General features: G+C 37.8%; 1 protein-coding gene across 1 annotated transcript in view; it reads right to left on the minus strand.

Moving 5' to 3' along the window:
• Positions 1-8,545, minus strand: part of MYCBP2 (MYC binding protein 2) — a 324,065-nt gene extending 315,520 nt beyond the window's left edge. The window contains exon 1 of the mRNA XM_043997409.1: positions 7,779-8,545. Coding sequence (XP_043853344.1) covers positions 7,779-8,095 — 317 coding nt within the window. The 5' untranslated portion in view covers positions 8,096-8,545. The remainder of the gene's footprint in view (positions 1-7,778) is intronic.
• Between the last annotated feature and the right edge of the window lie 14,898 nt (positions 8,546-23,443).

Raw genomic sequence — 23,443 nt, forward strand, 5'->3', positions numbered from 1 at the left:
ATAATCAAAAAGAGAGAAATCATAAGTGATAAATAACACATAAGATTATCATAGACCACTCTGATGGAAGAAATATAAGAGAACTTCCTGATTCACATCATAAAATTGGTGCAGAAGCAAAACAGAATGATGATGGGAAACTTCTACTACCTGAACACGTGCTGTTTCATTCATGAATTGTCTTAATGGTAATCACACCTCTCAGAGTAATTGGGAGAACTATTTGTACCTAATTCTGACCAACAAGGAAGAAATGGTCGACTGGCAAAGTGGAAACCACAGAACATTAGGGAGAAAATGAACATGCCATCTTAAAAGTTTTAACCAAGGAACACAGGGCCTGGTTAGACAGGTTCTTAAAACTAGAGAAAAATAAAATTGTTATCAGTTAATATGGAGTTACAATGTTGCTAGACCACAAACCCCATAAGGAGGCAAGCAGTCTTATCTAAACCTTCTATACCACCCTACAATTATCAGTGTTCTAAACATAGTAGACACTTAATGAATATTTGATGAATGTTCTATGATTTACAATTTATATAATAATATTGATAGTAACAAGTGTTTATATTGTGCATGAAGGGTTGCAAAGTGCTTTACAAATATTGTCTCAGTTAATCTTCACAACAACTCTGGGAGCTGTTATTATTCTCCATTTTACAGATAAAGAAATTAAGGCTGAGGGAGATTTAAGTGACTTGCCCAGGGTCACAAAAAGTATGGATCTTGAATTCAGGTCTTCCTAATTCTAAGTCCAGCTCTTTATTCACTACAACTAGCTTCCTCATTTCAACCTCACAACAACCAGATCAGGTAGTACTATTACCCTAATTTCATAGGGAAAAAACTGGGAGAGGTCAGGTAACACATAAAGATTTGTAGTTATAGGACTGAAGAAACCTAAAGATTATGCAATCCAACACCCTCATTTTAGTGATAGAAAGGTGAAATGACTTGTCCAAAGACACAAAGGGAGAAGAGTTGAGTTGGAATCCAAGTCTTTCAAAGCCAAATCCTCTAGTTTAATCCCTACACATTCTACTCATTTCTCTCTGGGTAAGTAATTTCCTTTCTATGTTCTCCTTATCTATATACGAAGGGATTTCATCTAGCAGGAGTTCTTAATCTGGGGTCAATCCCCTTACTCTTCAAATGATGATGACAGCTAACATTTATATAGTGCTTATTATGTGTCAGACACTGTGCTAAACACTTTATAATTATTATCTCAAGTAATTCTCACAACAACCTTTCCAGGTAGGTGCTATTATCATACCCATTTTACAGATAACGAAACAATTTAAGTGACTTGCCCAGGGTCACACAGCTAGTTAACTATCTGAGGTCAGATTTTATCTCAGGTCTTCCTGACTCCTAGAGATCCAATGGATCATCTAGCTACCAAATAATGTAAATGTTTTAACAGCTGTATTCCATTATAATTGATTTTTGTATTATATTTTATTTTATGCATTTAAAGCATTATTCTGAGATGGGTCCATAGGTTTCTCCCATATTGCCTGAGTGTTCCATGACACACAAAAAACCATTAAGAATCCCTGGTCCAGATGGTCACCTTGGCCTCATGAAATAACTACCTTCCTTGAAGGCTTAATTAATTTATAAGCAAAAAAAAGCAAATAAGTAATACTATCAGAGTTTAAAAACAAAAATTATATAATACTGATACCTACTTTATAATTATGAAAATTTATATTAAATGTATCTTTGAGAACTTTAGTTTTATACTTGAAGATGATTGAGAATGATGCTAATTATTATACTTTTCATGAAGGAGTTCAATTCAACAAACATTTTACAAGGTGTTGAGGAGTGATATAAAGTTTAGATAAGACACATGGCACTTATCCGTTAATAAGGCATGATAAATGTACAGATGACTATAAGCATAGAATTTTAAAGATTCAGAGTCAAAAGGAACTTTTGAGACCCTTTAAGCCAAACCCCTCATTTTTTAGGTGAGTAAATTGAGGCCCAGGGAGGTTAAATCATTTCCCTTAGGACACAGCATTAGAAGAAAAATTTGAACTAAGGTCTTCAGATTTCAGAGCCAACATTCTTTCCCCTCTGTTTCATTTATCTCCATTCTTTGATATGAGTCTATGGCAACATTCATGGTATCATAGATTTAGAGCTAGAAGAGACATTGGGGGTCATTTAATCCAACCCCCTTCTTGTCTCTGTCTGTCTCTCTCAGAAAATCCGGGCTACTTGACTTGCCCAGAGTCACACAACTAGTACATGTCTGTAATCCAGATTTGATCTCAGGTTCTCCTGACTCCAAGGCCAATGCTCTGACCACTTTAAACCCTAGCTGCCCCTTCTCTTCTTTTACAGATAAGCAAACCGTGGGAAGGAACACTGGTTCTGCAAAGGACTTGGGTTCAAATTCTACTTCTAAATTTAATGTGTGACCTTATAAAAGTGAAAGTGTTGGGGCAGCTAGTTGGTGCAGTGGATAGAGCACCAGTCCTGGATTCAGGAGGACCTGAGTTCAAATCCAGCCTCAGACCCTTGACACTTAGTAGCTGTGTGACCCTGGGCAAGTCACTTAACCCCCAATTCCCAAACTAAAATTTAAAAAAATAAATTTAAAAATTAAAAAAAAAAATTTAAAAGTGAAAGTGTTGGCCTCTGAGGAAACTTTCTGCTATAAATCGATTCTATGCTCCTCAGAGAGGTAAAGGGATTTGTCTAAGGTAACAAAAGCAGTTAAAGATAAAGTTAGAATTTGAATCTTTGATTCCCCATCCAGTGTCCACCTCCTGATACTATTCTTTCTCTCAAAGCTAAATAAGGCCAAATAACAATGATTAAAATTTAACTCAAAATAATCAACTTACAAACAAATGATGTGATTTATATTAAAGATATAGTCAGAAATTTTTTAAAAATCTATCTTTAGGGCAGATGAAATTAGAAAAATTATGGCTCATTAAGTCTAATATATCAAGTGTCAAAGCACAGGAAATCAGCTTGACAGTGCACTGAAAACTTTTTTTTTAATCAAGTTGAAAGAAAAAATGCAAAATACCCTGTTATACATCAGAGATGATTACTAATACAGGATGCCACACCCAACCCTGTTCCTGAAAGAAGTTAAGAAAGTTAATACCATTAAAAAAGTACAATAGATCTTTCAAGCAGACTGATTATCTGAGTTATTAAGAACATACACATATGTAAGAAAGTAACATGGTAAAGTGAAAAGGGCATTAGATTTGGAGTCAGAGAATCTGCAAATTCTGACTCTACTATTTACTCCCTTGATTCATACTAAACCTCTCTGGGCCTCAGTTTCCTAATTGAAAGTGAAAGGGTAAAATTAGATATTTTCCAAGGAACCATCTAGCTCTAAATCCTATGGTTTATGACTCACAAGCCTCCAGATGTGAGCAGAGTAATCACTACTTGATGACTACATGTATTCCTGTCACCTTTATCAAATCAATAAAGCCTTTTCTCTTCTCACACAAGCATTACTATCCTAACAACCTTATAGCAAACAAACATTCCCATTTGTTTCTGTCCCAGCATTTCTTTTACAGTCATTCATCTTGTATTTGAACTGGGGGTAGGAGGTCCACTATACTGCTGCTGCCTAAAAGTTAGGCAGCGACTATTATAAGTTATTTTGATTAATGTCCTTTGCATTTCTCCACGCAAAATGGTACTCATATGGGCCAAAACCAAGTTTGCATTATCCAATTTCATGACTTCCATTCACTCACCATTTATTTGGTGCACATTTATGTACACAGCACTTGAATCTATTCAAAAGTCATCACGTCATCTGCAACATGTACAGTTAAATTGAAATTCTTTTGAAGTAGAGGAGCCCAAACCAAGATAACATATTTTAAGAGCACTTCAGATACGACAAGCCAAAAAATTAAAATCAGGTTTGTATGTACAAATGACAATATTAATCCATGGTTTGCAGATGGGCATACTTTTCTGTAGCCTATTCTGAAGTAACAAATTAATTTCATTTGGAGCATACTGATTTTTTAAAAATTTCATACTGCTGTTTTTACCACTTCCTTCCCTATCCTGCATTATGACAATGTATCTTTACAAAATGCTGCATCTTCTCTTTCTTACTGCCTGCAGTGGTAATGGTTCTGGGTTCTCTCCTACAAATTCATAGCCTTTTCTCTTTAAAAACTGGAAATAAATCACACTACAAAGAAAGAGGTCTGGAATCCTCCACTGTGAGTATCAATATGTGTCATTATTTACATCTATGCATTAATCTATTTACCTCTACATGAACATCTAAAAGCAGGTATTTGAATATCTGAGTCCAAGAGAATCTGATGTAGCTGGTATCAAAGCATTTTCCCCACCATCATTTTTCACTATTGAACTATCCATCTCCTTCCAGAGTCATCTTCAGGTCTGATCTACTATTTCAGTTCCCTGAATATCCTACATTTGGTTCTCCCAAGTTGCATCGTGTCTTACTTCTATTCTCTGTATCCCATAAGACCTTTCTTTGACATGCTTGCAAGTCTATTTATATCAGGCAGAATGACAAATAGGCAAACACATTGATGGATGTGACAAATAGCTGAAATAAGGTCCTTATCTTGAAGTATATATTTTATATAATTTTTAATTCCTCAATCTCTAGAACTAGAAATATAAAAATAATCTCTAAAAGTTATAGAAATCCAGGCTCTCCTACACTACTATAATCAATTTTCATTTTATTAATGGAAGATTTAAAAATATAACACTACTTTATAGCATTGCCATGCATAGGATAACAGTAAAGTGCCCCTAACAGTGCAATAGTTACACAATAACTGATGATGAAAGTTAATAATTTCTAAAATTCTAAAACTATCTGGAAACTTTGTTAAGTAAGAATATGATATTAAAAAAATAAAAGAAATTGATGTTTGAACCATTCTGGGTATAATGTAGTTAAAAAGCCAACATATCAAGTTATAAAACATATCAAACTTTAGGAAGTAATATGGTTAACTTTGGTTTAAGACTTTTCCTTAAATATGTCTTTCAGCATCTGAGATCATTCCTTCATTACTTTTAGCTAACAGCTAGTACCAAAAACAATAAAACTAAAAGTGCATCTTATACTAATTAATACTTACTTTGAGTTAAATTTCTCAACATAACTGTAGCTTTATAAAAATTTTAATATTGAAAGTTATTTTTCACAGAATCTCAGCATTGGAAGGAATTCTGAGGTCATCAAGTTCAACCTCAATATGAATCTTTTCTATAGCATATCCAGGGAACCCAACAGTTCATCTTTGACATAAGGTTATCCTCATGCCTCACTGTAAAATGAAGGTGACTGACCCCAGCTTCTGAAAGGCTATGCCAGTAGAACACAAGTCTTCAGGAAGCTGAAGAAGCATTCAGGATAGAAAAGGATAGGGCAGATTGGACTACATCCATCTGTTGGACAAGGCCAGCTAAATCCGGAAAAGTTCATTAACAAATTGGCTATAAGGTAATTAATTTTGTTTAAGCTAAAGTGCTTTCTGAAACTATTTCATATGGTAAGCTACTTCAGTATAGACCAGCTATATCTGGAAAAGTTCATTAACAGATTAGCCACCAGGTGTTTAATTTTTAGTAAAGTACTTCATAAAACTGCCCCATGGCAGTTTGAATTATATATGAAATATTTTAAACTGTTTTAACTTTTAATTTATATTATTAAAAAACACATGAATCAGTCACAAGTCATTGAAGGATTCTGAGCCAACATATTCATGCAATTTAGGTGCAAGATACCTTCAGTACTGTAAATTATTCCAATTATCTTGCTCATAAACACTAGCTGTATGACCCTGGAAAAATCACTTAATCTGTGTCTCAGTTTCTTCATCTGTAAAATAGCACCTACCTCACAAGATACTTGTAAAAATTAAATGAATTAACATATAAGGTACTTTGCAAACTTTAAAGTGCTATATATATATATGCTAGTTATGCTAGTTATAAATATCAGGCTGAAATTATATTAGGTTTAGGAAAAAATGTCATTTATCTATACAGTAGGGATATGTTTCTCTGTTTTGAATTATATTTACAGAAGAATTGATCCTGCCCTGTTGCTCTGGATAGCACAGGATGCTACTCATACACAAAATCATGACATGCCAAAGTCATGTGCCCCTGATCTCCAACATCATAAATAACAAAAGTTGACAGTCTTAAGGAAAATAACAATACTTGTTCTCTCAAATTAAATACAGAAACCACAAGAAAATCTTCCTTTCAATTTAGCTCCACTCAATTAGATACAAAAATGGACAAATACTAAATACATAAAATTGGCCGCCTATTTATAGTAGTTCATTTTTTTTAAAAATCTTTTACTGCAACTTTTGCCTAAGTATAGGCTTAACCCAAAACAAGAAACCCTGTAAAGTGAAAAAAATCAACTCCCAGTAACTGTTTTCAATGTCAAACTGTCACTCTCTTTCGGGGTATATGGCATGTAGGGCTTGGAGAAAGGAAACAATGACAAACTCCTTAGCAAAGAAAGGCCTTAGTTTAAAAGAGAAAAAGAAAGAAAATGAAAGTAACTTAACCCTAAGGCAACAAGGAAGCTTTAGAACATAGAAACTGGCCAGGGAGCAGGGGGGAAGATGTAGAAGGTAACAGATGATGGAGGACTCCCTCTATTTCATAGGTCACAATTTTCTGGTACTTGTATTCAATTTTCACTTTCTGATAGTCACCCTCCACTCTATCTGCCTAATAGCACCATAGAGAAGAGCACAGTAAAAGATGGAAAAGGCAGCAGCAGCAGCTGCAGCAGCTGCTGCTGCTGCTGGTGCCGCTGTCAAAACACAAGGGCAGCCGGAACAAAACACTCCAGGTCCAGGAAAAAGCAAGGCCTATGATCATCAACATTCGCCTCTCAAATCTTTTTAAGGTGGCCCCACACATTTAGATCACTTTCTGTCCTCATCGTTCTGTTTATAAACCTCTCCAAATGGTACCTGCTATTCTTTTCAATATGCCTTATGCTCCAGCCTTGCTACCAGCTCTACTAGAAAATGGCATATTACTCCAATCCTTGCCCTCTGCTCTTCTACAGTAAAGCACGAGGGAAAAAAGGATGGTTGGTCAAATCCGTTCAAACAAGATGAATTTAAGACAGGCAGGGGAGAAGGGAAAAGGCAAGGCTCTGCTTGCTTGCAAGAACAAAACCTGCCACCTCAGAAGTGCCTCTCCCACCCCCACCCCTTCCTCCGACTTGTCAATTCTAGACTTCGTGCCTTACCTCTGCATAAACAGTACCAGACCGTTCCCGGACCCCACCCCCACCCCCACCCCTACCCCTTTGCCGAAGACCGATAGCAGCTTTTCTTTATTTTTCTAAAGGAAGCATGAGTATGTGATACATGCTCCCACCCCGCACTGTTAGCCCCATCGAGGCTCCAATTTCCCTTCTTCCCCCATCCATCTTTGAGGGGGAGGAACTGCAGCCACTGCACCCTCCCCTCCCCAGGGGACGCCCGCCACCTCCAGCATAAAACGGTCTAACGGTGCACCACGCAGCATCTCCAGGGGTCATGTTTAACTGGGAGGGAGAAAGCGTCCTTCAAGAAAGCGCTATCCTCAGTGTGGGGGGGACACGCGCGCACACACACGCATGCACATATACACTCATGCATACATACACACGCAACACACATGCACCCACACAGCCATGCATCCAAGCACAGACACAGACGCACTGGCGCAGGCAGGGGGCCCCGTACCTGGAGCCCGGGTGCCCCGCGCCGCTGCCTCCTTGCTCTCGGTCGCTGAGCGCGGCGGTGTAGATCCTCCGGTAGCGGTCGGCCAGGGCCCGGCCCGACAGCAGCAGCTGGTAGTGGCTCCGGGAGTCAGAAAGCGTCAGCCCGAGCCCCAACGCCGCGGCGGCTGCAGCGGCTGCTGCCGCGGCGGCCGCGGAGCCCTCGGGGCCCGACATCAGCAGCGCCCCCGGCGCCGGGCAGGACACGGGGAAGAAGCCTCCCTCCACGCCGAGACCCGAGGAGGCGGCGGCGGCTGGGGAGGCGGTCGCTGCACACATCATCCTCCTCCTCCTCCGCCTTCTCCTCCTCCTCCCCGCCTCAGCCGCCGCCGCCTCCTCCCCGCCTCGGCGGCCGAGGCCCGCCGGGGCCCGGCTGCCCCTGCACACGCGCGCACACGCACACGCAGTCCTTGCCCAACGACGGCGGCGGCGGCTCTGGCGAGGGCGCTGACCGCGGCCTCTTCACTCCCTGCTAGAGGGAGACGGAGACAACGACGACGACCTTCTCCTCCTTCTTCTCCTTCTCCTCCTCCCCCCCGCGCCTCCGTCGCCGCTACCGGAGCCGCTCATCTAACCCCGCCGCGCCGGGGAGTAAGAGGAGGAGGCACCGCTGCTCTGCCTGCTGCTGCTACAACCGCTGCCACCCCGGCCGTGGCTGCGAACGACTGCTGCTGCCGCTGCCGCTGCTGCTGCTACTCCTGCCGCTGCCACTGCCACTACCCGCATCGGGAAGCAGCTCGATGCCGGGAGCATGCGCAAGGCCCTCGCACATGCTCAGTAGCACTAACGCGTCTCCACTCCCTTCCCTTGTGTAAGGGCAAAGGAGCTCGGTGGCTAGGAAAGAAATCCGCTTCCCCGGGTTTTAGAGGCAGCTCGTGGACGAGACTAAGGAAAGTGCCGGCGAACCACGGAAGGGTTAGCTGTCAGTGTTAGAAAGGGAAAGATTTGGAAAGGGGTGGAGAGGCCAAAGACTGGGGGGAGGCAAATGAGAAGGTGATCATCTCCCCATCTCCTTGAGCACCTTTGTGCTGTGCAAATAATAGGCGCCTAATAAACGTGTGCCGCGTTTAATCGAATGAATATCAACAGTGTTAATTCCTTAGGTCCAAAGACCCCTCCTTTAACACGGGGTCCACCTACCTGAAAGCCTGTTTGAGCTTCAGATATTGTTAGCGATGGAAAAAAATACTTAAATCTCATCGATTTCTGTTCTTTTACAGGTGAGGCTACCGAGGCCCAGAGAGATGAATAGGACAGAGTAGGATCAACTGGAGCTCAGGTCTCTTTATTTACCAGTCCAGTCCTTTTTTCACTGCACCGTACTGTCCCAAATCAGGTCTTGTCTTCCGAAAGCTTTGAAATTTATTGGTTTTAGTCTCAGAATGCACACACACACAGAGAGCTTTTTTTGTCATCTATATCACCTTCATGGCTTCCTATCAACTGCCTTCATGCACCTATCAAATCCCCTTTACTCCCCATTTCTTATTAGTCCCTAACTCAAATTCTCCAATTCAAAACCTTGTAGATAAATATCTCTTCCCTCACAGCAAATGTTCTAGTTGAATCAATGTCCCTCCCTTACTTCAAGACTAGGAAAATCACACCTCTTTCAAGAAACCTTCTCTGATTAACTCCACCTCATTTCAGGCATTCCTTTTAAATCTGTGTTTAAATCCCCTTATTGCCCAATCTGTTCACACTGCATTAATCCGAATATAAATATCTGTGGCTTTGGAAATGTTCTTTAGTATTTTCTCTAATTTGGATGTTGTTAGGACAAGGAGTCAGAGGACCTGGATTAAAATCCCAGCTATATACTTGACACTTACTAGCCGTGTGACCCTGGGCAAGTCACTTAACCCTCATTGCCCCACCAAAAACCAACCAACCAAACAAAATCTCAGCTATACCTCTACCTACCTATGTGACTTGGGGCATTACAACTTATCTGAGCCTGTTTCATCATCTTTCAAATGTGAGAATTAGATGATCTCTGAGATTCTCTCCTTCTCTAAATCCTACAACCATGTCTTCTAACTAAGTATTTGATATCTCACCCATAAGACAGTGCCATATTATTGATTACTGATTCTCTTTCCATAATCAAGAGTATATCCTCTTTCCCCTAATGTCTTGGCTATGGAAATCATAGCTAAAAAGAATAGAAGGGTAAACAACAGTCCCTACAGGACACTTTGTTTCCATATATCTTATAAATAAGGGCCAGCTAGGTAGTGCAGTGGATAGAAAACAGCCTGGAGTCAGAGAGAATTGAGTTCCAATTTTCCCTCAGATACTTACTTTCTGTGTGATCCTGGCCAAATGACAATCCCAGTTTGCCTCAGCTTCCTCATCTGTAAAATGGGCTGGAGAAGGAAATGACAAACCACTTTATCTTTGCCAAGAAAATCTCAAATGAGGTCACAAAAGAGTTGAACATGACTGAACAACAACAAAAATTGATAAATAAGACTAAAATGGTGGGTTAAGGTCAGAGAAAAGATCCAAATCAAAGATAGAACATGATCCTGTCAATTCAACAATAATAAGGCAAGAAATTGTGGACATTTTAATATATCAACTCCCTAGAATTTGAATTTTTTCATCTGTGATTTTAGTAAAAATGCTCATTCTTAGTCCTCTAATTGCCAGTTATATCTTGACTTGTTTATAACCATCAACTTTCTGTACCATTATTTCCTGGCTTCCTACTAACCATCTCTCCAGTATGAAGGGAAATACCACAGATAATGTGGTAAGTCTTAGCAACTCTCACACAAAACAGTGGGTGTGTTTCTTCATAGATAGATTAGAGAAGATTATTTGACAATACACATCAACTGAAAAGATAAAATAAATTCTAAGGGCCTTTTTGAAAGACAATGCTATAAATTTTATGAAGAAAAAGTAGAAATGCCCATTTATGAGTCATTTTGACTTCATTAATTCTACAAACATTTGTTAAGTGTTTATTATGTGCAAAGTAGTATGTTCTATGCTGGAGAGCTACAAAATACATGGGACCTTCCCTCAAAGGGGCTTTGTTAATCCCCATATTAATGAGACACTTTGTTCTTATCATTTGTGTGACCACCAATTAAAAATGAGATGTATTCATTTTTAAATAAATGTTCAAGATCCTTAGTTATTTGAAATGAAATATGTGTACACAGTTATATGTAGAAAGATTTGAGCAGTGTGTGAGGAGGATGTGAACAAATTCATGTATTTTAAGATTTAAATGCTCAACTCAAGCATTGGGGTGAGGGCTCATGTCCACTAATGTAGACATAAATTCTGGATATGGAAGACAAATTGTGGGTGGGAATAACAAGATATAATTCTTTCAGGGGCTCAGGAATCATATGTATTTGTTCAGCCAATATCAAGCACCCACAAGATACAAAACACTGTGCTAAATGCTGCCATTGTTCAATACAATCACTAGTTGCTGTGTTGTTGTATCAGACTCTTAATGACCCTATCTGGGGTTTTCTTGGTAGAGATATTGGAGTGGCTTGCTATTTCCTTCTCTTGCTTATTTTAAGAATGAGGAACTGAGGCAAACTGGGTTAAGTGATTTGCCCAGGATCTCACAGCTGGTAATTATCTGAGTCCAGATTTGAATTTAGGAAGATTAGTCTTCTTGACTCCAGACTTGAGGCTCTTGCGACTTCACCACCTAGCTATCCATGCTAGATGTTGGGTTCAAAGATGAAAAACAATACAATGCCTGCCCTCAAAGACCTTTCAGTTCACCAGAAGGATAAGACATGAACACAGATAATAGTATATTTCAAGTTAGAAAATGGTTAAATGAATACGAGAGTCCAAAAAGGTCTCTCTTCAGGAATGATAAGGGATAACTTTTTAGCTAGACAGATCAAGGGAGACCAAAGGTAAAAGGTGACATTATCATTGGTCCTCCAAAGAGAAGAAATTAAACGTGCAAACATTGGGGAAGGGAGAGTCTGTTACAAGGTGGGGGTGGGGGTGGGGGTGAGGGGTGGGGTTTTGTGCACAAAAACATGCAGATAGGAAAGGGCAAGAGAAGATCGGGACGCAAGTAGTCCAGTTTGGCTGCAGACCAGGCAGACTAGTCAGAAAACTCCCGATAATCCGGGTGAGAATAAGTAGCATTTGAACCCTGAATGGTATGGCAATAAGATTGGAAAAGAGAGGATGGAGAGAAAGGCTCTTTGCGAGACAGGATAGAACGGACTTGCTCGCATGTGGGAGGATGAGAGAGAAGGAAGCGAAGAGGATTACTCTAAATAATAAAAATTAAGCACCTAATATGTGCCAGGCACTGTGCTACCAATGAAACTATACATAACTCTTGAAAAGAAGTGCTAACTGAAGCCAAGGAAGTGGATGAAATTGCTTATGGATTTAGGGTAGTAACATGCATGTTTCAGCAAACAGCCCGTCCCTGCGATGAAGGCTGGCCTGTTGCAAGACTCAAGTGAAGACTAATAAAGACTAGAGACACAACCCAGAGTTTCTCCCACTCTCCTAGCTTCTTGCCTCTTTTTTTTTTTTTTAATCGCCACTTCAATCCCTGACCGGTGCTTTATTGAGCCTTCTGGGTGCAACTAAAACCCGGTAAGTGGACTACTTCCAACGAAAACTGCTGGGTAGTGGGAGGCTTTACTGAGCATGCGTGCACCCTCGCACACATGCTTCCTTAGCTGGGCATCCAAGCCTGGTAGGTTTTGCGGTTGGCAAGGTTTCATACTACAGCAGTAGCAGTAGTTGATGTAAACTGGGAGCCGATGCAGCCTTCCTGCACCCTCACGATTCTTTGCCTTCAGTTATAACCATAGCAGCAGGGCTCCTTGAAAGACTTCCTCCTGGGAAAGCCGAAGAGGGGAGAGCCCTGCAGGAATAAGAGACTGGGGGGTGGGGTAGGGGGAGGATATGGAAGGGGGGAGAAAAAGGAGAGAGAGAGAGAGAGAGAGAGAGAGAGAGAGAGAGAGAGAGAGAGAGAGAGAGAGAGAGAGAGAGAGAGAGAGAGAGAATGATCTGTGTCACACTCTCTTCTTCCCAAGGGACAGCCGAAGATCGAAGGTCTGGGGGCCACGCACATCGGTGCTCCTAGGGGAAGAGACAGCTGACGCTGCAGGGAGTGTCCCTGTATGTACCACACTGCAGCTGCTGCAGTCTAGGGGTGTGTTTCTCGTAATGTCTCTGTATCTACCAACTAAACCTTGCTCCCGCCACTGAGCTCTAGCTGCTGCTGTTCCCGCATTCCTGTAATGACCACTCTGTACATTGATTACTATTACTTCAGGAACGGTGGGAAATGTATGATGGAGACTGCTTTCCTTTTTCCAAATCCAAATGAAAGCTGTTGCTGCTGCAATCTCAGTGCTGCCATCTTAGCTTTATTATCTTTCAGGCTCCTGTTTAAGAGAGAGTGTGTGTGTGTGGTGTGTGCGTGTGTGTGACACTGAGGAGAGAAAAGGCCTGAGTAGATAGGCGGAGTGGAGTAAACTGAATGGATAGGATGGCAGAGAATGGGTTAGACATGATCTAGGAACAATTTCACTCTGCTACTCCCTTAAGGGATGCCTCTGCTCAAAAGCAGATTTCTTCTCAGCCTGCAGGTGATACAAGGTGCATTGTTTTTTAATCGTTTTTCTTTTTTTCTTTTTTTGGTTGAGATCACACCGACTCCCAAGAGATCTCTAATCTGTGATCTCATGATCATATTATGACTGGTCTTCTCACTGTGGGCTTTTTCATTTGGCATTACAAACTCTCTTCCTTGAATTTCCAAAATCCTGACATCTCATTATATAAATATTGTTACAATTTAGTAATGCAGTTATCTATCTCTCCACTTAAGGTTACATAATAGATCATTAACACTGACATACTGAAAACAGCAGAAACTACAATGTATAAAGAAACAGATTAGCTATGTAGGTATGTAGATGGAGATAGACGGAGCATTTGTTAATCAGTTACTATATGACACCAACTGTTATAAGCTAAAGTAACATTAAAGTTCATGTTACTTCATTTGGCTATAAACTTGAACACTGTAACAAGGCCTGGAAGAATACATAGACAACAAACAGGATACTATCAAATGTTCAAGGACACCGAGAAATGTTTTTTAAGGTTGAATCTGATACAGATTTATACCTACCACAGCTCCTTCCATATAATAGGCCCTCAATAAATAATTGTTTAATTGAATTTCCATTTTTATACAATAGTTTATTATAGCATTTTAAAAGCAAACTAGAACACTGCAACTTTGTGGCTGAGAACAGTGAACAAGAAACATGCCCTGTCTTGTGAAGTAGAGGAAGGGCTTCAAGTCACCTTCCAGTGACACACAATAATCAGCCCAAGGATTACAAAAAACTGCATTGTAGATTAAGATCCTCATGACAAATAACTTTAAAATAAAAGAAAAAAAGCAAGATAGGAGGCAATGAGAAAATTATCAACATGACATTTGAAGTTGTAATACTTTGAGCTTTTACCCACTTCAAAACATCTCTTAATCCCAACAGACTGCATTCAATATTTTGTCATCATTTAGCCACCATTCTTTTCATTCAGCATTTTTACCTTAAGAAGATGTTAAATGTCATGTTAGTGTATAAAAATATTTTAGGGGCAGCTAGGTGGCGAAATGGATAAAACGCTGGTCCTGGATTCAGAAGTACCTGAGTTCAAATATGGCCTCAGACACTTGACACTTACTAGCTGTGTGACCCTGGGCAAGTCACTTAACCCCAATTGCCTTACCCCCCCCAAAAATTTTAGGTGTTGAATTCAGATTGACACTAACATTGAAAGACTTAGCCATGAAAAATTAATCCTTTTTTAAAAAGGCATTTTGTGGGGCTGTGACTACGTGGCATATAAAAAAGGATAAATGATGGTAAAGAATTGCTTTGTATGTTTGTGATGAATTTTATAGAATGAAAAATAGGCAAAATTACTTTGTTTTCAGTTCAAATAAAGTGCTTAGTTTTGTTTGTTTGTTTTTTGTTTTGGTGGGCAATGAGGGTTAAGTGACTTGCCCAGGGTCACACAGCTAGTAAGTGTCAAGTGTCCAGGTGAGATATGAACTCAGATCCTCCTGAATCCAGAGCAGGTGTTTTGTCCACTGCACCACCTAGCTGCCCCCTAAACTGCTTAGTTTTGACAAGGCAACAAGAGCCAAGTTTCTGAAATAACTGAGGGCTAGAAAACAGATCCTGGGCCAAAGAACAAAAAATAAACCACCTTCCACCAGTCTCCTTCAATTAATTTCTCATTAACATAAAAATGTATTATAATTCCTATACAGTCTGATTTGAGATTTTAAAAAAACTTCTTGTTTTTGTAACTATCTTTTCTTTATAACTTAATGCAACTAGTTTCTTAATTTTCAGTTATTAGAATACATGATTCTTTTTTTTTCAGGGCAATGGGGGTTAAGTGACTTGCCCAGGGTCACACAGCTAGTAAGTGTTAAGTGTCTGAGGCCGGATTTGAACTCAGGTACTCCTGAATCCAGGGCCGGTGCTTTATCCACTGTGCCACCCAGTTGCCCCCAGAATATATGATTCTTAAAGAATACTTTGGGGGCAGCTAGATGGCGCAGTGGTTAAAGCACCGGCCCTGGATTCAGGAGTACCTGAGTTCAAATCTGGCCTCAGACAATTAACACTTACTAGCTGTGTGACCCTGGGCAAGTCACTTAAGCCCCATTGCCTGCAAAAAAAAAAAAAGAATACTTTGTGCCTTTTTTTGTTCTCTTGCTATATTTACCAAAACAGTTATGAAATTTTTATAGTTCTTAAAAATATTTAAAATATCTTATATTTGTTTCTAAGGGATTTGCTACAATTAATTGAATAATGAGCTTTTCCCTAGCTCATAAAATTAATTGTTCTCAATTCATATTTAGTACTATTGTCATTCTAACTAACTTGTTAAGACTGAAATACTTCTGCATGATTTCTCAGATTTTCTTATACCTGAGTTGGCATATACCCAAATTTAGCATTATTTAATTTGTCCAAATATTTGTCTGTAATGTAATTTTTTTGCAATAGAACTTCACCTGTGCTGTGGTATATCACAGATTGAAAATCACAATCCCAAAAATGAAAATTTTTATCCTAGGATAATGAATATATAATTTAACATATTTTATACTAGCTTTCAAATATACATTTTAAATACAGAAAAAGTATCACTATATAATCATTTCTGAATTTTGATATCACAGAGATCCTTATATTTTATTCAATTATTATTGTATATCTTGGTAAGCCAGTCTCTGCAAAAGTATGGTATCATCTTATAATTATATTTTTTCTTTTTTTCTTTTTTGCAGGGCAATGAGGGTTAAGTGACTTGCCCAGGGTCACACAGCTAGTAAGTATCAAGTGTCTGAGGCCAGACTTGAACTCAGGTCCTCCTGAATCCAAGGCCAGTGCTCTTTCCACTCTGCCACCTAGCTGCCCCTTGTAATTATATTTTTAATATTCAATTGACTGTGAATAGGCCATATTGGCTGCCTAAAAATTATATAGGATTATAAACAGCATATAAAGTTAATATAAAGCTGATAGATAAGTTGGGATAATAATGGTATTTTACTTTTATGAAATCTTTCTACTTCCCATGAAAGCACATAGGATCATGCTTTTATTCATGTACTTTAAAGAAAAGCATAGTTACAGTATATGTTTAGCATATTATAAAGCTAGTATCTTGATTATTAAACCATAGGCATTATCCAGAATCACTTCCAAAAAAGACAATTATAAAAAACACAAAACTAAACAAATTCAGACAAAAGTTTAGTTTCCCTGGCACTGACCCCTTTTAGAATGATAATTTCAGGCCCTAGAGATACATAGTTTAGAGGCATGCACTTTTCCCCCTCCCTCCCCATTGGGATATGTTCAAAATCCTGAACTTTATACATTTTTAATCTTATATTTACTTATTTATTTATGTAACATTTTAAGTTCTGAGTTGTCCCCCTCTTTCCTTCCCTACCCCACATCAGAAGGCCAACATCTGGTATAGATATATATGTGGAAATATATAATACATAATTCTTTATATCGTTCTTTGTCTGGAGGAGAATAGCATTTTCCTTCATAAGTCCTTTGTAATTGATTTGAACATTCATATTACTTATAATAACTTAGTCATTTACAGTTACTCTTTGAACAATATTCCTGTTACAGATACAACATTCTCTTGGTTCTACTTGTTTTACTCTTCATTAATTCTTGTAGTCTCTCAGTTTTTTTTCTAAAATTAACCTGTTCACTATTTCTTACAGCATAGTAATATTCCATCATAATCATATACCACAACTTATTTAGTCATTCCCCAAGTTATGGGCATCCTTTCCATTTCCACCCAAAAGAAAACTGCTATAAATATTTTCAAAACTATATCTTCTTTTCCTTTTTGCCCTGAACACTTTGGGAAACAGACTTAAAGTGGTATTGCAGGGTCAAGAAGTAGACACAGTTTTATAACTCTTTGGGCATAATTCTACATTGCTGTCCAAAATCAGTTCACAATTCCACCAACAGTGTATTAGTGTCCCAATTTTTCCACACCCACTCTGGAATTTGTCATTTCCCCCTTCTATCATTTTAGCTCAGAATTGTTTTAATTTGCATTTCTCTAATCAATAACTATTTAGAGAATTTTTTTCATATGGCTATTTATAGCTTTGATTTCTTCTTCCCCAAACTGCCTGTTCATGTCCTTTGAGACCATTTATCAATTTGAGAATGACTTCTATTCTTATAAATTTGACTCCATTCTCTAGATATTTGAGATATAAGGCCTTTATCCAAGAAACTGTCTATAAAAATTCCCCCCCCCCAATTTTTTGCTTTCCTTCTAATCTTGGCTACATTGGTTTTGTTTGTGTAAACCCTTTTTAATTTAATGTAATCAAAATTATCCATTTTATATCCCACAAAGCTTTCTTATTCACAAATTATTCTTTTATCCATAAATCACATAGGTAATATTTCCATGCCCTTCTAATTTACTTATGATATCTCCCCTTAAGTCTATGTTATGTATTCATTATGACTTTATCTTGGTAAATGATGTAAGATATTAGACTATACCTAGTTTTTGCCAGACTGTTTTCCAGTTTTCCCAGCAATTTTTACCAAATGAGTTCTTATCTCCAAAGCTTAGATCTTTATATTTATCAAACAGGAGGTTACTATATTAATTTATTACTGTCTATTGTATACCTACTCTATTCCACTGATCCACAGTTCTATTTATTAGCCAGTACTGCCCATTTTTTTTTATAATTACCAGCTTATAATACAGTTTAAGATCTGGTATTGCTAGATCTCGTTCCTTTATATTTTGCCCCATTAATTCCTTTGATATTCTTGATCTTTTGCTCTTCCAAAGGAATTTCATCATTACTTTTTCTATCTCAGTGAAATGATTTTTTGATAGTCTAGTTGGAATGGCACTGAATAAATAGGTGCATTTAGTTAAAATTATCATTTTAAAAATATTGGTTCAGCCTACTGCTGAACAATTAATATTTCTCTAATTACTTAAAATGACTTGATATGTATATAATATTTATTTTATAATTATGTTCACATAGTTCCTGAGGTTGTCTTGGTGGGTATACTCCCAGGTATGTTTTATGTTATTTATGGTTATTTTAAATGAAATATCTCTTATTATCTCTTCTTGAAGGGTTTTGTTGGTGATAGAAATACTGATAATTTATGTAGATTTATTTTATTTTATTTTTGCAGAGCAATAATGGGTTAAGTGACTTGCCCAGGGTCAGACAGCTAGTATCAAGTGTCTGAGGCTGGATTTGAACTTAGGTCCTCCTCAGAATTGTGTTTTTAAGATTATCTTCTGGGGGCGGCTAGGTGGCGCAGTGGAGAAAGCACCGGCCCTGGATTCAGGAGGACCTGAGTTCAAATCCAGCCTCAGACACTTGACACTTACTAGCTGTGTGACCTTGGGCAAGTCACTTAATCCCCATTGCCCTGCAAAAAAAAAAAAGATTATCTTCTAAAACTATGCAACTTAGTTATAGCAGTCTAACTATTCATTATTAACCAAGGGATAGGATATGACTTCATACTAGTGATTTAGGAGGCAGCTAGGTGGTGCAGTGGATAAAGCACTATCCCTGGATTCAGGAGGACCTGAGTTCAAAAACTCAGGAAAATAAGAGAAAGCTTGGCCTGGTGAAGAGGTATACAATATACATTGCATCATGCAATACTCCAGAGAACAGTAGAACCAGAATAAAATCTCATTGGTAAATATTTAACAAAATAAATAAGAATATGAAAGAACATAATTTTAATATATGGAGAGGGGTTGGTTTTTTTTTTTTGTGACAGGGATCCATAACAGTTTAGTGGCCCCCATTTCTTTTTGAGATTGACACCACTGGCAAAGTGAATAGAAAGATAACTTGAAACCAGTAAGACCTGTGTTCATATTTTACTTGTAACACTCACTGGCCATATGACTTTGGGCAAGTCACTTCTTGACTTAGTGTTCTAGGCAACTGTTTAAGATGACAAGTTGCAGAGGAAGTACCCATTAGCACTGGTAGAGGGAGTTTCCTTCCCTGAGAGTCCTCTACTCCAATGAAATCATAGGTTCAGTCCCTATCCCTAACTAGGAAAATAACAGGAACAACTAAAATTGTATCTATTAAACAATTCAAGAATATCAGATTCCCATCCATGATGGTAAATGAAGTGTACTAATTAGCATAGGGAGGCTGCAGGATATAGTAGAAAGTCCAATGGATTTAAGATGTTTTTAATATTCCCAGTTTGATTCTTCTTAGTCATGAGACAAAGCAGGGCACCTTCTCTTGAGTCTTGGTTTAGTCAGCTGAAAGTGATAATATGATTACAGTTAGCACAAAGTTGTAGTTAGGAGAATGATATGTAAATATTCACTATTGTTTATGGTTCAAGTTTAAATTGTAAATCATGTAGTATAATCCTCTAATTAAGCCTCTCTTTTACGTGAAGAATAGATTGGTACAAATTTGCACTAGTTTTGCTAAAGCATGTTTACATGATAGAAGGGGAAAATAGCTTACCTGAAACACATGTTGGTGCTCCTCACAATCATAATGTTGCCTCAACTTTCTTTTCTTTCTTTCTTTCTCTCTCTCTTTCTTTCTTTCTTTTGCAGGGCAATGGGGGTTATGTGACTTGCCCCCGGGGTCACATAGCTAGTAAGTGTCAAGTATCTGAGGTCGAATTTGAACTCAGGTCCTCCTGAATCCAGGGCTGGTGCTTTATCCACTGCGCCACCTAGCTGCCCTGCCTCAACTTTCTATTGGGAATTACTGATGACAGAGCAAAAGTGCATTCAGAACAAATCTTTAGAGCTTCCTGAATTTTTGCGTTTGGCTTTTTCTATGTATCTGACATACTGCTAGCTAACCATTCTCACATAGTTAAGATCCATCTTCTAATATAAATTCTCCTTTCTCACCTTGGCATATGAGAGGACCTGAAGGGAATCTACCTATCTGTGTCTAGAAACCATGCAGCATCCAGTAAACATTTCATAAATGTTTGTATGGCTAAATTGAATTGAACACCTTTATATTAATTATAGCATGATGACCAATGGAAAATAATATTCTTATCAATCACCAATAAAATATTTTTCATTTAAAATAGCATTAACAATAAATATTGGTCATAACCATGGGTTCTCCAAAGATATCTCAGTGAAACAAAAATGCTGGCAGGTCTTAGTAAGCTAGAAAAAGAGATATAATGATGAATTTTATATGTTTTCTGAGGAGTAGCTTAAATAAGTTTGGAGAAATACATAACCATATACCAGGTTTTTTGACCACTGGAACTGTTGAAGACTATTAAGTTAGAGAGGAGTTACAATCTCCATCGATAGGAGTACCCATACTGAGACAATCAGTTTGTTGAAGTATTAAAGGATGTTAGTTATTAATATTTCTATGAATGTATCTAGGCATTCAAATTGTATCAATATTCTGTGGGTTCTCCCTTGTTGATGTTATTATTCTTCATGGTGATATAAACATTATAACTAAAATGTCATTATTAGAATTCCAAACTTGTAACATATCATAATCTCTGTACCTTGGATCCCATTGTAAAGATTCCATACTCCAAAGCATGTTTCCTGTATTTGGGAACTGTCAGGAACTGTTGTAAACTTCCAAATGTTAGCTATTCTAGAATACAAAATGGATGTACCACATTGGAAGGCCATTGTAGATTTTTATAACAAATAACTAAAGGCTTCACAACCCATTGTTTACCTATTTTGATCACTTAGATATTAGCTAATTTTAAGAAAGCACAAAACTCTGAACATCAAGGAGACCTTAATATGCTGGACTAAGAAAATGAAAAGAAAGGGCAGATTGAAGTGTAACCAGTTTGTTCAGTATAGCACATGGGTGACCTATTCTATTATTCTATTCTATTCTATTCTATTCTATTCTATTCTATTCTATTCTATTCTATTCTATTCTATTCTATTCTATTCTATTCTATTCTATTCTATTCTATTCTATTCTATTCACTCTCATTCTATTCTATGGAGAGGTCATCATCATGGCATCTCTTCTCTATGATAATGATACATTTCAAATCTAGAACTTCAATAAGCTATTTCAGGATACTTTATCTCCTTCTCAAGTTGTAATAAAAACAAGGTAAAATTTTTTTTTAAACCCCACTACATTTTATAACTTATGATCTGCTCTGGCATTAAAAAAAAGTTTGATGTAAGAGAATTTGAAGTTAATTGACTAAAATAAGTTTTGAAGATTACATGTGGATTTCATTTATTAGTCTGATAACTGAGGTCTTTGTGTGTGTGTGTATTGTTTCATCAAGGAAACATACCGTTTCTTGAGGAAACAAAGAGGGGAACTGTAACGATTGGAATGACGCCACCTGATGGAGACTTACTGTAGAAGAGTTCTGCCCATGAAGCGAAGGTCTTTGAGGCCAAGACCAGGAGTCTTTTCTTTGGCGTCAGGAAGTGACATGGGCTAGTGGGAGGAGGAAGGAAGAGACTGGCGCTCGGTCTCGCTCTCTTTCCTAGGGATGCTGGTGGAGAAGGCAGCTAGAAATGCGCTCTCCCTTTAATAGATAGAGGAATCTAGGCCTTTCTTCTCTCTTTACCAAATTCTTATTCTCCTTAATAAATGCTTAAAAGTCCAACTCTTGCTAAAGCTTATAATTTATTGGCGACCACTCATTAGATATTTTAGACAGTTTAGCTAGAATTTTAGCCCTTAACAATATATATATATATATGAACTTATATTTATGCAGTTTTTGAGATAGATATTTTCTTCTTTGGCACAAGTTACCCCTGCACACAATATCTTTTATTCTTTATAGTCAAAGACTAAAAACAGCTATATATGACCAACAATTCTTTCCATACTATATACTCAAGATAGAATCATAGAATCTTATAACTGTAAGGGAACTCAGATATTACCTAATTAGAAATTTGTAGAATTTTATAACTGGAAGGCACATTAGAAATAATTTAATCCAACCTCTTATTTGTATAGATAAGGAAGGTGAGGCTCAGAATGGCAAAGATACACAGCTTGCTAATGGAAGAAGCAAAAGCAGAACCCAGGTCAAGTGACTTATAGTATCTCTTCTACATGGTATTGCCCAAATCCTTAATTTTACAAATAAGGAAACAGAAGTCAAGAGAAGTTATAAGACTTGCTTTATATTTAGTATTTGCCAAGCCTGGTATCCAGGCATTGTTTAGCCATGTTTTCCTATCCCTTAGTATAGGTAATGCCTTTATTCTAAGAGATTTTCAGTATCTGATTTCTAAGAAGCCAATTTTTAAATCTACTTTCTAAAAATCTTAAAATTTTAAAAATTATCTTATTAAACTTACCAAATGTCAAATAAAATGGCCATTTTCATATAGTAGAGCAGAAAATGAGAATTATACATCATGCTACAACTCTCTACTATGTACAACTTGCTTTTCTTTTAAAATACATAATTCAACCCATGGTTTTGAAAACTGGCCTATCTCTCTGTGATGCTCCCTTCCTTCTTTCCTCTGTCTCTTCCTTTCTCTCTGTCTCCCTCCCTTATTTCCTTCCCCTTTTCCTTTCCTTTCCTTTCCTTCTTTCAATCCTTGAAGTTGCAAAGAAGCAAATAGAAATTCATTGCTGTTAGAGTTTATTTTGTCTGAAGACAATATCTTTTGTGTTTCACCAAGGCTAAGACCTAAATTAGGAAAGGGAATTATGGTTATGGCAAAATAAAGATTTTAAGTAAATTGGAAAGGAAGCTAATATTCTTGGTATGATAATCAGATTAACCAAAAGCATAGTATATTTTAAGCTTTTTTAAAAAAGAGCCCTGTTAATACTATTAAATAGATGTTACCAATTAGATAAATCTGGAAGTCTAGAAATCAGTGACAAGTGAAAAGAAGCTTAACTAGTCTCTCTATGAGTATGTTTACTTCATAAAGCCTTTGAGATAGCTTTTCATTTCTTTTATATATTTAAAAAAAAAAAACATTGGGTGGGCATTTTCAAAATAAACCTTCCAAATA

The sequence above is a fragment of the Dromiciops gliroides genome, chromosome 3 (assembly GCF_019393635.1).
Source record: "Dromiciops gliroides isolate mDroGli1 chromosome 3, mDroGli1.pri, whole genome shotgun sequence".
In the NCBI taxonomy this organism is placed as follows: Eukaryota; Metazoa; Chordata; class Mammalia; order Microbiotheria; family Microbiotheriidae; genus Dromiciops; species Dromiciops gliroides.